This window comes from Pipistrellus kuhlii, unplaced genomic scaffold (assembly GCF_014108245.1).
Source record: "Pipistrellus kuhlii isolate mPipKuh1 unplaced genomic scaffold, mPipKuh1.p scaffold_m20_p_14, whole genome shotgun sequence".
In the NCBI taxonomy this organism is placed as follows: domain Eukaryota; kingdom Metazoa; phylum Chordata; class Mammalia; order Chiroptera; family Vespertilionidae; genus Pipistrellus; species Pipistrellus kuhlii.
Genome location: NW_023425449.1, coordinates 47,006,000 through 47,022,727, shown reverse-complemented (window position 1 = coordinate 47,022,727; position 16,728 = coordinate 47,006,000). Strand labels below are relative to the sequence as shown.

At 46.2% G+C, this 16,728-nt stretch overlaps 1 protein-coding gene across 1 annotated transcript in view; it reads left to right on the top strand.

Moving 5' to 3' along the window:
- The window catches only part of CNBD1 (cyclic nucleotide binding domain containing 1), a 195,244-nt gene that overhangs the window by 78,235 nt on the left and 100,281 nt on the right, over window positions 1-16,728 (top strand). The window contains exon 5 of the mRNA XM_036437339.1: window positions 10,793-10,938. Within this exon, the coding sequence (XP_036293232.1) occupies window positions 10,793-10,938 (146 nt within the window). The remainder of the gene's footprint in view (window positions 1-10,792; window positions 10,939-16,728) is intronic.

Here is a 16,728-nt window from a genome sequence, read left to right as displayed (position 1 = left end):
GTGCCCCCTAGACCCGGGGGATGAGAGCACATGCCAGGGAGCGGCACTTTCCAAGTATCTGCCAGCAAGCAGGCCTGCCCTTGGTGGATAGCTGTCCCCTCACACCTTGGTTATAGGGGACTGATTCCAAGGGAAAGCTGCAGGCAGGCAAATGGACTGAACCAACAAGTCATTTCCCTGCACAGGAGGAAGGCCGTCTCCCTGCCCTCCAGCTGCCAGGGTCAGGACCGTGGCCGCCAGCCAGTCCCTCCACCATCTGCATGCGGGGAGCCTGCACCTGTGCGGCCTGAGCCTGGCTGGACTCCTGAAGCCTGGGCGGCTGCTCAGACGGGCAGTCTGTTCTCTGAGCCACAGGTCAGGCCGTGAGTTATGGCTGCCAGTGAGTATGCGCAGGTGGTGGTGACATTGAACCGCAGCTTGTGAGTTCAGAAAGGGGGGACATCGACAATCTCAGAGGAACTGGACTGTCCTGAGGGGCTGTAGCTTGGGTGGGACCAGGGCACTGGTCGCTGCACCCTTTGTACAGTCAGAGAGAACTTTCAAACTCTGAGACTTCCCAGTGATTCTCTTAAAGCCCTGGCCTGACTCACCTCTCCTCGGACGACCTTCACGGAACTTCCTGGGTTCTCACTGCCCCAGGCCTTTGACCTTGCTGCCTGTGCCTCTCTCTCAGGTCGGTGCCCCTGGTTCTGCTGCAGTGGCCTGCAGTGTGCTAACACCTGGCCAGGCTGGGTCGGACGCCACAGACCCTGCTGAGCCAGTGCCAAGCGCCAGGCAGCTGCCCTTGTGCAGCAGGGTGGAGCCTGCCAGGCTTAGGGCGATTAAAACTATCTCTGATCTCCAACAAATGCCCCATCAGCTCCTCTTACAGGAAAATCACGTCATGAGTTAATTCTGTCTTAGAAGCAGTTCTTTTAAACATCTGAGTATGAAAGATGCACAAACTCTGATTTCTAAGCATCTGTGTGCTTCAGAGATTGGGAGCACCCTGCTCTCTGTGGGGATGCTCAGGAGCCAGGCTTCCAAGGTATTTTGAGACCTCACTGCATACTCTGAGACATCACTGTGCCTTGAGACCACACTGCGCCCCCAGACCTCACTATGCACCCTGAAATCTCACTGTGTACACTGAGAACTCACTGTGCATCCTGAGACCTCACTGTGCCCTGAGACCTCACTCTGTGCCCTGGGACCTCACTGTGCACCCAGAGACCTCACTGTGCCCTGAGACCTGACTGTGTGCCCTGAGACCTCACTCTGTGCCCTGGGACCTCACTGTGCTCCCTGAGACCTCACTGTGCACCCAGAGACCTCACTGTGCCCTGAGACCTCACTGTGCTCTCTGAGACCTCACTGTGTACCCAGAGACCTCACTGTGCCCTGAGACCTCACTGTGCGCCATGAGACCTCACTGTGCCCTGAGACCTCACTGTGCACCCAGAGACCTCACTGTGCCCTGAGACCTCACTGTGCTCTCTGAGACCTCACTGTGCACCCAGAGACCTCACTGGGCCCTGAGACCTCACTGTGCACCATGAGACCTCACTGTGCTCTCTGAGACCTCACTGTGCACCCAGAGACCTCACTGTGCTCTGAGACCTCACTGTGCACCCAGAGACCTCACTGTTCCCTGAGACCTCACTGTGCACCCAGAGACCTCACTGTGCGCCATGAGACCTCACTGTCCACCATGAGACATCACTGTGCGCCATGAGACCTCACTGTGCACCCTGAGACATCACTGTGCTCTCTGAGATCTAACAGTGACCTGAGACCTCATTGTGCCCTGAGACCTCATTGTGCCCTGAGACTTCACTGTGCCTTGAGACTTCACTGTGCTCCCTGAGACCTCACCGTGCTCCCTGAGACCTCACTGTGCACACAGAGACCTGACTGTGCCCTGATACCTGACTGTGTGCCCTGAGACCTCACTCTGTGCCCTGGGACCTCACTGTACTCCCTGAGACCTCACAGTGCACCCAGAGACCTCACTGTGCACCCAGAGACCTCACTGTGCTCTGAGACCTCACTGTGCACCCAGAGACCTCACTGTTCCCTGAGACCTCACTGTGCACCCAGAGACCTCACTGTGCGCCATGAGACCTCACTGTCCACCATGAGACATCACTGTGCGCCATGAGACCTCACTGTGCACCCTGAGACATCACTGTGCTCTCTGAGATCTAACAGTGACCTGAGACCTCATTGTGCCCTGAGACCTCATTGTGCCCTGAGACTTCACTGTGCCTTGAGACTTCACTGTGCTCCCTGAGACCTCACCGTGCTCCCTGAGACCTCACTGTGCACACAGAGACCTGACTGTGCCCTGAGACCTGTGTGCCCTGAGACCTCACTCTGTGCCCTGGGACCTCACTGTGCTCCCTGAGACCTCACAGTGCACCCAGAGACCTCACTGTGCCCTGAGACCTCACTGTGCACCATGAGACCTCACTGTGCTCTTTGAGACCTCACTGTGCACCCAGAGACCTCACTGTGCCCTGAGACCTGACTGTGCACCCAGAGACCTCACTGTGCACCATGAGACCTCACTGTGCACCATGAGACCTCACTGTGCGCCATGAGACCTCACTGTGCACCCTGAGACATCACTGTGCTCTCTGAGATCTAACAGTGACCTGAGACCTCATTGTGCCCTGAGACCTCATTGTGCCCTGAGACTTCACTGTGCCTTGAGACTTCACTGTGCTCCCTGAGACCTCACTGTGCACCGAGACCTCACTGTGCACCCAGAGACCTCACTGTGCGCCCTGAGACCTCACTGTGCACCCAGAGACCTCACTGTGCACCATGAGACCTCACTGTGCTCTCTGAGACCTCACTGTGCACCCAGAGACCTCACTGTGCCCTGAGACCTCACTGTGCACCCAGAGACCTCACTGTGCACCATGAGACCTCACTGTGCACCCCAAGACATCACTGTGCTCTCTGAGATCTAACAGTGACCTGAGACCTCATTGTGCCCTGAGACCTCATTGTGCCCTGAGACTTCACTGTGCTTTGAGACTTCACTATGCTCCCTGAGACCTCACTGTGCTCCCTGAGACCTCACTTACTGCCCTGAGACCTCACTGCCCTGAGACCTCACTGTGCCCCGAGACCTCACTCTGCCCCCCTGAGACTTCACTGTGCCCCCAGAGACCTCACTGTTCCCTGAGACCTCACTGTGCACCCAGAGACCTCACTGTGCGCCATGAGACCTCACTGTCCACCATGAGACATCACTGTGCGCCATGAGACCTCACTGTGCACCCTGAGACATCACTGTGCTCTCTGAGATCTAACAGTGACCTGAGACCTCATTGTGCCCTGAGACCTCACTGTGCCCCGAGACCTCACTCTGCCCCCCTGAGACTTCACTGTGCCCCCAGAGATCTCACTGGGCCCTGCAACCTCACTGTGCACCCAGAGAACTCACTGCACCCTGTGACCTCACTGTGTACCACGAGACCTCATTGTGCCCTGTGACCTCACTCTGCTCCCTGAGATCTCACTGTGCGCCCTGAGACCTCACTGTGCAATCTGAGAGCTCACTGTGCAACCTGAGGCCTCTCACTGTGCCCTAATACCTCACTGTGCAATCTGAGAGCTCACTGTGTGCCCTGAGACCTCCCTGTGCGCCCTGAGACCTCACTGTGCCTCCTCAGAACTCACTGTGTGTCCTGGGACCTCACTGCTCCCTGAGACCTCACTGTGCTCCCTGAGACCTCACTGTGCTCCCTGAGAACTCACTGTGCACCCTGAGTCCTTACTTCATGCCCTGAGACCTTATTTTGTGCCTGAGACCTCACTATGCCCCCTCAGAACTCGCTGTGCTCCCTGGGACCTCACTGTGCATCTTGGCACCACATAATGCGGCCTGAGACCTCACTGTGTGCCCTGATATCTAACTGTGGCCTGAGACCTCACTATGCGCTCCGAGACTTCACTTTGCCCTAATACCTTACTGTGCCTGAGACCTCACTGTGCACCCAGAGACATCACTGTGCCCTGAGACCTCAATGTGTGCCCTGAGACCTCCCTGTGCACCCTGAGACCTCACTGTGCCCCTAAAAACTCACTGTGTGCTCTGGGGTCTCACTTCTGGCCTGAGACCTCACTGTGCACCCTGAGACCCACTGCGCAACCTGAGACCTCTCACTGTGCAACTTGAGACCTATTACTGTGCACCCTGAGACCTCACTATGCTCCCTGAGACCTCACTGTGCACCCTGAGACCTCACTGTGCTCTGAGACATCACTGTGAGACCTCACTGTGCTTCTGGAGGCCTCATTGTGTGCTCTTAGACATCACTGCTCAACCTGAGACCTCTCACTGTGCAACTTGAGACCTCATACTGTGCACCCTGAGACCTCACTGTGCAAACTGAGACCTCTCATATATGCTGTGAGAACTCATTGTTCAACCTGAGACCTCTCACTGTGGGCCCTGAGATCTCACTGTGCTCCTTCAGAACTCACTGTGCTCCCTGGGACCTCACTGTGCATTCTGACACCTCAGAATGCAGCCTGAGACCTCACTGTGCACCCTGAGACCTCACTGTGCCCCCCTCAGAACTCATTGTGAGCCCGGGACCTCACTGCTGGCCCTGCAGCCTGAGACCTCACTGGGTGCCCTGAGATTTCACTATGCCCTAAGACCTCACTGTTCACCCTGAGACCTCACTGTTCACCCTGAGACCTCACTGTGCTCCCTGAGACCTCAGTGTGCCTTGAGACCTCACTGTGCACCCTGAGACCTCACTGTGTGCACTGAGACATCACTGTGCCCTGAGACCTCACTGTGCGCCTGAGACCTCACTGTGTGCACTGAGACCTCACTGTGCCCCGTGACCTCACTGTGTTCTCTGAGACCTTACTATGCACCCTAAGATCTCACTGCATGCCCTGAGACCTCATTGTGCACCCTAGGACTTCACTGTGCCACTTGGACCTCACTATGCCCTCTCTGGATTTGGTTAGGCATGGGGTGTCAGGTTTGGAAATTTTGAAAGATGCTAAGAAAGGCTCTTTGACAAGGCTCCTGTTTGAAGATTCTCAAAATTCTCTTTTGTTGTTGGAGATAACGGAAGCTGTTTGACCTGAGTGATGAGTGCTTCCTTAGCATGCTCTTCGCTCCATCCTGGGATTGAGGGCCTATTTCATTGGAGCTCCCTCGGGCTGGCTGTCCTCCAGGAAACAGCCAGCATGTCCCCACAGACATTTCAAATCATTTTTCAATTCATAAAAGGGTTTTGTTTTTAAGGCTGGGAAGGACAGTTCGAGCTGCCACCAGGAATGGGCCAGAGAACCAAGTCCTGTGGTAACTGAGGGGTGCACCCCACTAGTGACACCCTGTGCCTGGGAACACTGACATGACCCATTTGTCCTGGGAATTTGAATGAGCAAATAAAACCAGCGCTGTTCTGTTTGCTCATCCTTGACTAATCAGGCAATTTCAAGGAGAATCCAGGCAGAGAGTTATGACTGTTAACCATGCACAGTTCAAGCAAAGTTCATGTACACACTAGATTCCAGGAGAGTAGTTCTATAGTGAGTGATGTGAAAGCATACAGGAGAATGGATAAATAAATTAAATTTGGCGGATCACATTTTGAATTGTTTTAAATAATTTTATAACTATGACTAGAGTCCCAAGTGCAAATTCATTCACCAGAGGGGTCCCTTGGCCTGGCTGGTGGGATAGGTCTGAAACTGGGTCTCTGACATCCCCCCAAGGGGTCCCAGATTGTGAGACGGTGCAGGCCAGGCTGAGGGACTACTCTGGCTCACAATTGGGACCGGAGAGGGATGTGGGAGTTTGGCCAGCTGGAGAGAGCTCCAGAGTGTCTGGCCCACCTCGCTCAGTCCCAATCGTCTGGATCCCAGCAGCAAGCTCACCTACTGGTCAACTGTCTGCCCCCTGATGGTTAGTGCACATCATAGTGAGCGGTTGAGCGGCCTTAGTATATCATTAGCATATTACTCTTTGATTGGTTGAATGGCTGACTGGCCTACCAGACACTTAGCATATTAGGCTTTTATTATAAAGGATAAGTGCTGCTATGTGAGCACTGAAGGGCCAACAGTGTGCAGTTGGCATCCTTTAATGAAAGCAACATTTTCAGCTGGATTTTCTATCCTGCTAGTCTGTGGATCACAGACGATTTAATTGAATATTCTACATCTGTTAACAGCCAGGACTTCAGTTGTGCAATTTCTGAAAATATTTGTGTCCCCATCATAGGCCATCTGGTTCCAGCCGGTTTGGGGGGCCCTTGAGGAACTCACGAGCCTGGTATACACTGCAGGTACTGGGGACAGATGTAGCCGAACCTGCAGACTCCCATGGGCTCTGTTCACAGCTGGTGGCCCACACTGTCCTTGCCACCATTTCCCCCCAAACTTTCAACGTGAGCGAATTCCTGTGGGGCCTCCAGTTCGGGCTCTTCCTTCTACTTTGCTCCATGTTTCTCACATCATGCTTTTTCCTCCCTCTTTTCACTCCAGATTCAAATCCACCCTGATTACGAATCCCATCTTCTTCTTTTGTTTTTTGCTCAATAACTCAGCCTTGACTTAGAGGTAAATTTAACCTGAAGGCAATGAAGCTTAAACTGTTAGAATTGGTAAGAAACACAGAAAAAATACTTAAAAATAGAAATATAATGGAAGTCCATAAGCAACTAATTAATAGAAGAACTGTAAAACTTTTCAGGACTTAGAAATTGGTGATTTGTTGTGCTTCCTTATCTTTTGAAACACGCACATTTGTACCAACACTTGACCTGTAAATCTGAGTTCTATTGAAAATATTTTGTTCTATGTGTCAGACAACAAAACCTGGAGCAGTCCCCGCTCTGACTCACCTCCGCCCCTCTGCGTCAGTGAAGGTCACCCTGTGAAGGTGTGACTTAGTGCAGCGCCAGTGGATGGGAGACTGGGCTTGGTGTGGGGTCCCCCAGGTGAAATCCTGTCCCCAAAACTTGTTTAATGGGAGTTTGGGAAGTTACTCAGCATATCTAGGCTTCAGCTTTCTCATTTACAAGTGGAGATTGCATTAGACAATGTGATTCCTTGTAATTGTATGATAACACACAGAAAATAAAACATAGTGGAAATCAACTCCTTAATAGAATGTCCTGTGGGCAGGCCCCTGGGAATTCATGGGATCTCACAGGAGCCTGTGGATTTCCCATGCTCCCTCGGCTGTACATGCAGGGAGATGCGGTCTTGTGTGGAACCGACCTTCCTTCTTTTTCTTTACACGGCAGATTTCTGCTTTCATTGATTTTATGTATGTACACCCCATGTGAGATTCAGTTTGAACAAAGGGGCCATAACTGTGTGTGTGTGTGTGTGTGTGTGTGTGTGTGTGTGTGTGAACACCACTGTTCTTGCAACTCTTATATAAGGAATCACATGGTAACAATCGTAAAAGTATTAACATGGAAGGCAAGTGATAATGTATTCTCTAGCAGACCCAAATCTTACATGTAGGAACTATGAGACATTGTTTATAAGGAAACAAAAGAAAACTGACAACAGCAAATTCTGCTTCTACTAGTGCATCAGAGAGTAAGCACTCAGTGGAAATAAATAAAAAGAAATAACGGAGAAGTATAAACGTCCCCCAGTTCTCAGGGACGTGTCAAGTTCTTCCAGCATATAAGAGGGGGCCTCCTGTGTCTCCTAGGTGGTTGTTATTTTTATCCAATATTAGAAGAAAGTAAGAACTCAACCAGCAGAAGGATTTTGGGAGGGAGCTAACACTGGAAATTTGTGTATAACTCCCCACAGATCTTTCACATTGTGTTTAATCTTTTAATTGTACTTTTTAATTAGAAAAAAGACCTCTATAATTTCTACTCAAATTGTTAGACAAAAACCATCGTAACCCATCTTTAATTTGAGAGCCTTTCAAGTATATGAACCTGCTCCATCCCCAGATGTCTTCACTTCCAATTAAAATGTGATTGTTTGATGAAGAGACCAGAGATGTTTTCTTTGATGTTTGTAAACCAATGAGAAGAGTAAAACAATCACCAGCTCCAAAGTGTCATGTGCAAAGACCTTCATGGGCCTGAGGCAAGTCTCTGAATAAGGCTTTCTTGTGATCAGCATTACTTCCTTCTTTGGAAGCTGTTTTTAGCTTATCTACTTCCTTTCACTGCAGCATTTGTGTATTAGGAATTGACCAGAAGGAGGCGGTGAGGAAGGAGTAGATGTGACATATGTAAAGGAATTCCTGCCAAATAACAGAGGCAGCAATTGAGGGACAAGTGAAGGAAAGTCGTGGTTAGAGAGAGGACATCAAGACCAAGTTTTAAGACTGAAGGTCTTGATTACCATTCCGAGTATGGAAAATAGGAGTGGATGGTAGAAACTCTGGAAAATTCAGATCTCTTATCAGGTTAGAGCCTGGGAAACCCTTCAGATCAGTATCGGAATGGGGCAGTGGCAAGCCAACAAGAAATGGTGGCATGGAGGTGGGGTGCTGTGAGTTACCACCCTTCTGCCTACTTCTTCATAGTCCAAACATAGTTGCTAGATATTTGAAAGTTTTTTACTATAGGAAAGGCAGAAGGAGACTGAAAAATAATAACGTATTAGGAATAGGATTTCCAGAGCAACTAGGTGAATTTTAGGAAATGTTTTTCATGTTTCATCAGAATATGTAAATTATAAGCCCATTCACTTATCAAAATGATTATGAGCTATAATTTTTGAGTGAAGCCAGGCTTGAAACATCATTTCTCCTAATTTCATCTGTTAGTAGTGTTTTTACCAAATATGTGTGATTGTCCCACCACCAATGGTCGCATGCACTTCCCTGGCTCTTTTTGTTGGCACTTGAAATATATATTGACCTTGAGGGGTGGGAGGGATTACACATACCCCTCTGGAGGAGAGGGTTTAAGATTCTGTGTGACCAGTCAGAGAAAGACAAATACCATGTGACCTCACTTATATATAGAATATCAGGAACAACAACATCAAAAAAAGAATAAAATAGAAACACAGGCCTGAATGTATGGAACAGATTGACAGCTGTCAGAGGGGAGGAAGTGGGGAAGTGGGTGAAAGAATGTGAAGGACTTAAGCAAAAAACATATATATATTTATATCACACATAGGCAACAGTTGGTGATAGCCAGAGGAAAAAGGGTGGGAGGGGTGGAGGCGGGTATAGGTGGGGGAAATGGGGATGGGAAGATATTGCTTTGGGTATTGGGGACAAGATGCAGTGTGCAGATGATGTTTTGTTGAGTTGTGCACTTGAAATCTGTATGGTTTTGTGAACCAATGTCATCCCAATAAATTCAATTAAAAAAAATTCTTTGTGGAGTATAGGACTTCCAGAATGATAGAGTGAGGATCTGTGCATATCTGCTCCTTCACAGAAGTAGGAAAATGTTGACAAAAATTTAAAATTAATAAAATTTCTACAACAATATAAGAAGTAATTTATTCAAGAAAAATGTCTGAACCTTGGTAAGAAGAGTAAGGTTTGCAGCTTGGTGTCTCAAGGGACAATTCTGTGAGATCTGAAGCTGAAGTCTGCAGCCTGAGGGGCAGGATGGCCCAGAGCCTGGAAAAGCCCCACCAGTGTCAGCATCACCACAGACTCAGCCCAAGCTCCCTGGGAAGGGCCCTGCACAGGCATTGCTGCTGTTTGACCTGGGGAGGAGGAAACGTTTTATTCAGAGTTGCCACATCATATCACCGAAAATGTTCAGTTTTCAACAAAAATGATGAAGCATAGGAAAATAACAGTCAATAGCCAACAGTGTCCTCAGGAATTCATATATTGATTCTTAGTAGACAAAATCCATTTTTGTCTACTAAGTCACTATTATGAAATATTCAAAATATATTCATAAGTCACTATTATGAATATATTCAAAGAAATAATGGAAACCCTGTCTAACAAGTTAAAGAAAATATGACAATACAACCAGTTCATCAGCAAAAGTTGGGGGTCATGGGGGTTCAGGCTGAACGACATTTCTGACCAATAGTATGAGGGCCTAGGAGAGACAAGCTTAGGTCGCTGCACACCAGAGATTGTACAGATGATAGAGTTAAAGTGTGACAATGATTTCTCACCACAAACATAACATCAGTGAGATGGAAACTGCCAAAAAAAGAATAATAATAAAAAGAGCCAATAAGGTTTGGAGTTGAAAACTACAATGATTGAATTTTATAAAGAAATCATTAGAGGGGATCAACAACAGATTTGAACTGGCAGAAGGAAGGAGCAAACTTGCAGATACACCAATTATGAGTATGCAGTCAAAGAGACAGAGAAACAAGAAACAGTATAAGCAGGTCCAGAGCCTGGGCAGCTGCAGCAGGTGGGGCAGCGGGAACAGGAGGGGCTCAGAGGAAAGGTACAGAGAATGTGTGAAACAAGGTGGCCAAGAACTTCCCAATTTGGTGAAAAGCATCATCTACTCACCAGGAAGCTCAGTGATGCAAAGTGGGAGAGCAGCAAAAGGTACAACCTTACCGTGAAGCACCGAGTTTTCTGCAAAGAAGAGGTACAGCAGTTCCTAAAAATTTAGTTTCTTGGAGATGCATCTGAATGTTGGTAAAACAAACAAACAAAAAACAACAAACAAAAAACAACAAACAAACATACAAAAAACATCATCACAGATGTCCTTAAGCAACCCTTAAATAAATAGAAAATACAAATTAGGAAGCTCAAATCAAGAATGTTTTGTTTGTTTGTATCTTTCTATTTATGCTGAGATCTCTCAATTTGCAATCTGTCTCCTTTTTGAAGGCCCATTTACAGAAAACTGCATGAACACAAGACCGTGTGGAAGATGCTAAAAACAGTTCCAGATTTAACTTGTCAGCTGACAGATGACCATCTGAAGACACTCAGCAGGAATGTCATTTCTGAAACCTGGATAAAAGGCAGCACAGGTAACAGACTCTGGAGGGATGCTTGGAAAGTCTGTCCATTATAATATGCACTAGAGGCCCAGTGCACTAATTCATGCATGGGTGGGGTCCAAATGGCCGACCAGGAGGAGGGGTTGTGAGCAATTGGCCGGCTGGCTGGCCCTCCCATTTGGTCAAACTCCTGGTTGAACTAGCAGTCCAGGGTGCAGTGTGCATATTAACCTTCCATTAATATAATTATTTTACTGGACTTGTTAAAAATGTACTGTGTAGAGGTACTTCATTTGTAAGGATATAGTCACTGAATGAATTACATTTCATGCCTTAGTACTTAGGCTCAGAGATGGTCACAAGCATTTCTCCACCTGAGGATGCAGCAGCGTCACCCGGGAGACTCACTGGGATGCACTGCAGTGCATCCTCCACCCTGTTCTTGCTGCTTCCAGGGTGTGGGTGGGGTTTAAAGTGCATGTCCACTAAGGTTCCAGGTGATGCTGCCGCTCTGAGGACCACACTGTGAAAACCACTCGATATGCACATTTAATAACAATCTGGCATTGATGCTCATAGTTAAGGCAGGAAGTGGTCTAAGTGATTATTTGACTGATCCCAATACTGATTAGATATTGGGGGGGGGGGGATCTCTCCAGACAGATTTTCAGTTTCCCAATTTTAATTCCTAACTCCTTTACCAAGCGAATATTGGGTTCATTGGGAGAATATTTTATATCTTAATGGGGAGCAGACAAGTCAACACACATGGAGTCACACACCTAAACCAAGAGTTCAGGATCAGTTCTTCTTTCTGTGAAAGAAGACTAGAAAAGAGAGTATAATTTACTTAATACATTTTTTGTGTGTGTCAGGGAATCTTTCTTATTTATTAATCATAGTAACAAACAAAAGTAGGTTTTATTTATTTTATTTTTTATTGAATTTATTGGGTTACATCAGTTAACAAATTATATAGATTTCAGGTGTGCAATTCTACAATATGTCACCTGTATATTGTACTGTGTGTCCACTACCCCAAGTCAAGTTTCCTTCCATACTCTCTTCTACCTACCCACCCCCCATTCCTCTAGTAATCACCATATTGTTGTCTGTGTCTTTGAGGGTTTTTTTTTTCTTAATCCCTTCACCTTTTGTACCCATCCTCATAAGCCCCACTCCTTTCTGACAGCTGTCAGTCTACTCTGAGTCTATTTCTATTTTGTTTGTTGGTTTATTTTGTTCATTAAATTCCACATATGAGTGAGATCATGTGATTCTTGTCTTTCTCTGACAGCCTTATTTCACTCAGAATAATGGTCCCTCCATGCTGTCTCTAAGATAAGAGAGCCTTCCTTTTTGCAGCTGCATAGTGTTCCATGGCATAAATGTACACAGATTTTTTTATTCACTCAGATTTTTTTATTCACTCATCACTGATGGGCTCCTGAGACCCTAAGGCACAAAGCATCATGCGTGTTTCCTGGTTCGAGTGGAGTTCAAACACACTTTACCGAAGTTGTAGACTGTCGTGCTGCTAGTCTGAGCAAGTGGTTCCTCAGGGTGCCCACACTGAAGGTCTAACTGTAGCTTCAGAGAATGTGTGTCTGCTGGAAACAGGACATATTTTGAGAGCTTTCCCTGATGGTTCTTCATTGCTAGGCTGTGGTTGAAGAGAATCTGCATATATTGATATGCGGCTTATTAAAGACAGCAAACAAAGCCAAACCCCCCACACCAACAAACAGAACAATGGTAGCATTAGTAAGTAATATGATTACATGTATACTTTCATAAATAACTGAAATGATATATAAACTAGAGGCCTGATGCATGAAATTCATGCAAGAGTAGGCTTTCCTTCCCCTGGCTAATTAGCATATTTTGCTTTTATTTTCCTACCTTAGAAAAGAATAATATGCAAATTAACAATTACTCCACTCAAGCCACGCCCACCAGCCAATCAGAATGAGTATGCAAATAAACCCCAGCCATGATGGCTGCAGCCACAGAGAACAGTTGAGAAAGGCTTGGGTTTCCCCCACAACAGAAGCCAAGCTTTCCACACACCCTGGCTGGCTGAGGCCTCCACTCAAGGCTACAAAGTTTTAATTAAAGAAAATACATGAACCCAACAGAAATGGCTGCTGCCACTGAGCAAGCAGGAGGTTTGGCTCTGCTCCAGGCTACAAAATTTCAATTGTAGAAGGTAAATAATTTCCAGATACTAGGGCCTCTGCTTGGGTCACCAGGGGGTGTTGCCTGCCTGAAAACCACCACAGTCCCCTCGCTCAGGATGCCCCACACCCCAAGGGAACCCCCACCCTGATCTGGGACACCCTTCAGGGCAAACCAGCTGGCCCCCACCCATGCACCAGGCCTCTATCCTATCTAATAAAAGAGTAATATGTAGATTGACCATCACTCCAACACACAAGCTGGCTGCCCTCATGTGGCCAAAGATCCTGCCTCCATGTGGACACAAGATGGCCACCACAAGATGGCCAGCAGGGCAGGGCAGTTGAGAGGGACCAGGTCAGAAAGGTAGGGCAGTTGGAGGCAATCAACTCTGCAGGGGAGGACAATTAGGGGATGGTCAGGCTGGCAGAGGAGGGAAGTTGGAGGCAAACAGACTGGCAGGGGAGCAGTTAGACATCAGTCAGGCTGGGATGGGAGTGGTTAGGGGGTGATCAGGCTGGTAGGCAGAAGTGGTTAGGGGCAATCAGGAAGGCAGGCAGGTGAGCAGTTGGGAGCCAGCAGTCCTGGATTGTGAGAGGGATGTCTGATCCCACCTGTGGGACACCCCTCAGGTGGGATGGGGCCTAAATGGGCAGTCAGAAATCCCTCGAGGGGTCCCAGACTGGAGAGGATGCAAGCTGGGCTGAGGGACACCTTCCTCCCCAGTGCACAAATTTTGTGCACTGGGCCTGTAGTAGATATAAAAACACTTGCAAAACCCACAGGGATAGCTCCTGAAGGACAATTCCAAAACGCCTATTTTGGAAGTTGTTACCCTGGTGAAGGAGAAAGGAATTGAAGGACAGTGCCTGGGAGTAATGACCTCTCTCTTCCCCATTATCTTTGTGTTGAATTTTCTGTAGTGACTATATATCTATGAGTCAGTGTTTGAAACTACACACTTATTTTTTTCACAAAGGTTTTAAAATTATAAGTAGAAGCAAATATTCTGATGGCATCTTACTGACTCAGGTGATTAACTATTAAAATATGAACTTTTCTTCCTGGACAAATGTCACTCTGATTGGCTATGGGTGTAGCGAAGGTACAGTCAATTTACATGTTTGTCTATTATTAGGTAAGATGCTCAGAATCTTTTTTATATTACTAAATTTTTAACATTTTCTTAACCTGCTCAGACTTAATTGTCTGTTATGGTTTAAATTTCATTTAACATATTGTATAAACACAGTAAGTAAATATCATGAAAAAAATGTAGTGGGCATCACTTCTGTGTATGTGAATTCAAATAATGTGCTCTTGCCACTGAAGGAGTCAAACCTGTGGTCCCTCCACCACACTGCTGCCCCAAGGGGTCTGTTTCCCACCCTCTCACATAGAAATTATTATTAAGTCCTTAGAAATAGTCTGTCAGGCCCCTGTATTTTAATAATGTGCTTTGTGAAAAGTTTAGTTGTACTTAGATAACATTATTTTCTTTTTTAAGAACTTCTGGGAGAAATATATTCAGTGATTTTGAGACTTTAGGCAAGTTATATTTAAAAATTCTCTTATCATTGATAAATCACATAACCAATCATATTTCTCATTTTGTATTGCATGTGAAATAGTTTAGAGACATTTTATAGGCCTTTAAAAACTATGTGACATGAACATGTTTTAAAAGTAAGACAAATGGGGCAAAAACTGTCTGCTTACTCAGTACTATCTCCTGGCAAATATGTAAGATTTCATACAATTTGTTTTTTAATTTGTTCTTGCCTTTATCTTTTTTCTCACACGTTTTTCCTTCATTCTATTTCATCTTTAACTTTTAAACAGGGGCCCTAGTGGCCTTTTTTTTTTAATTTTATTGATTTTTTCACAGAGAGGAAGAGAGAGGGATAGAGAGTTAGAAACATCGATGAGAGAGAATCATTGATCAGCTGCCTCTTGCACACCCCCCACTGGGGATGTGCCTGCAACCAAGGTACATGCTCTTGATTGGAATCGAACCTGGGACCTTTCAGTCCACAAGCCAACGCTCTACCTACTGAGCCAAACCGGTTTCGGCTCATCTTTAACTTTTAAAGCAATGTTGTATGTATTTTTGTAAGCTTACTTATTAAAACTCTCAGATAACAAGATAGAATCTAAATGAATGAATTATATCCTTTACTGAAAACCAAAAAACCAAAAAACGAAGGCCTCTACCTTAATCCCCATGTGAACAAACAATTTTTAAATAAGAAATTTTCTTAGTGTTTTTTTCTTAGTGAGAAGGACTAAGTAAAAAGATTATGAAGTAACTAGGTCCCTCAGCTCAGCCTGCACCCTCTCCAACCTGGGATCTCTTAGGGGATGTTTGAGCCCGATTCCACATACCTCTCACAATCTGGGACTGTTGGCTCCTAACTGCTCGCCTCCTGCCTGCCTGCCTGCCTGGTTGATGCCTAGCTGCTCCTCTGCTGGCCTGATCACCCCCAACTGTCTTCCTCTGCCAGCCATCTTGTGGTGAACATCTTGTGACTATATGGGGGTGGCCATCTTGTGATGATGTCATGGCAGCCATCTTATGATGATGTCACGTGATGCCGCCTAGGCTTTTATCATATAGGATAGGTTATAAGGTTATTAAAAATAATAGTCAATAATTTGTAAAGTTAAAATTTCTATCTTTTTGAAATCTCTAGAAATATTTGACAGAAAGTATCAATATTCAGAGGCTATTCCAATGGAAAGTCCAATCCTAAAATAAGGTGAAATAAATTTCTTATTTTTTCTTCTGCTTAGCTCTGAGCTAGCTAATATTTATTTATTTGTGTGTTTTTTAAAAATATTAAAACAAATATCCAGTTTTATTTACACCTTATCTTCCACACATTATAAAAATACTCCAAATAAGGTTATTAGACTTGTGTCTTAAAATAATTATTTCTAGTATCAAGAGAGGAAAAATTGCCCTAAGAACAAACCCCACCTCCAAAGATATTTTAATACCACAGAAGCTATGCAAAGGCCACTTACACATTGCTTTTGTTATGTTACCTTTGGGGCCATTTATGGCTTTAAATGGGGATTCCATGAATTAAACCACCGTCTTAAAATTTATATAACTTTCTGCTATTTTCCTAAGCTCCAACCTAAAGCACTGAGTAGAAAATAGGCCATCAGGGAGCTTTATTTCATTTCTCAGAGGACAGAATTCTAAGAGAAGAAAATGAGTTTTCCCCCCAAATGTTTTATGAGATTCTTTGGAGAGAAAGACAACAGGATCATTAATGAAGGTTTCATTCATTCCAGCATTTGCTAGGTGCCTACAGCAATTCAGGTGGCATGCCAAGCACTGGAGATACTGAGGGCCCGTGAGAGGCCCTTCCATCCCAGGAGGTTGTGGTCACCAGGCAGAAACTGAAAACCAGAGAGAGCCCCAGACAGAAGTCCTGCAGGGACGGCCCGGGAGGGGAGGTGAGGGGAGGTGGTCAGGATGGTGAGAGGCCGGAGAGCAGGAGAGGCTTCCTGTAGGGAGAGACACTGATGCTCAGTAATATACACATATAAACCCAACCATGTGACCACATGACCTGGTTCAACTGTAGCCACTGAAAACATTAAAGACCTTTTAGAATGGTTGATTTCAGC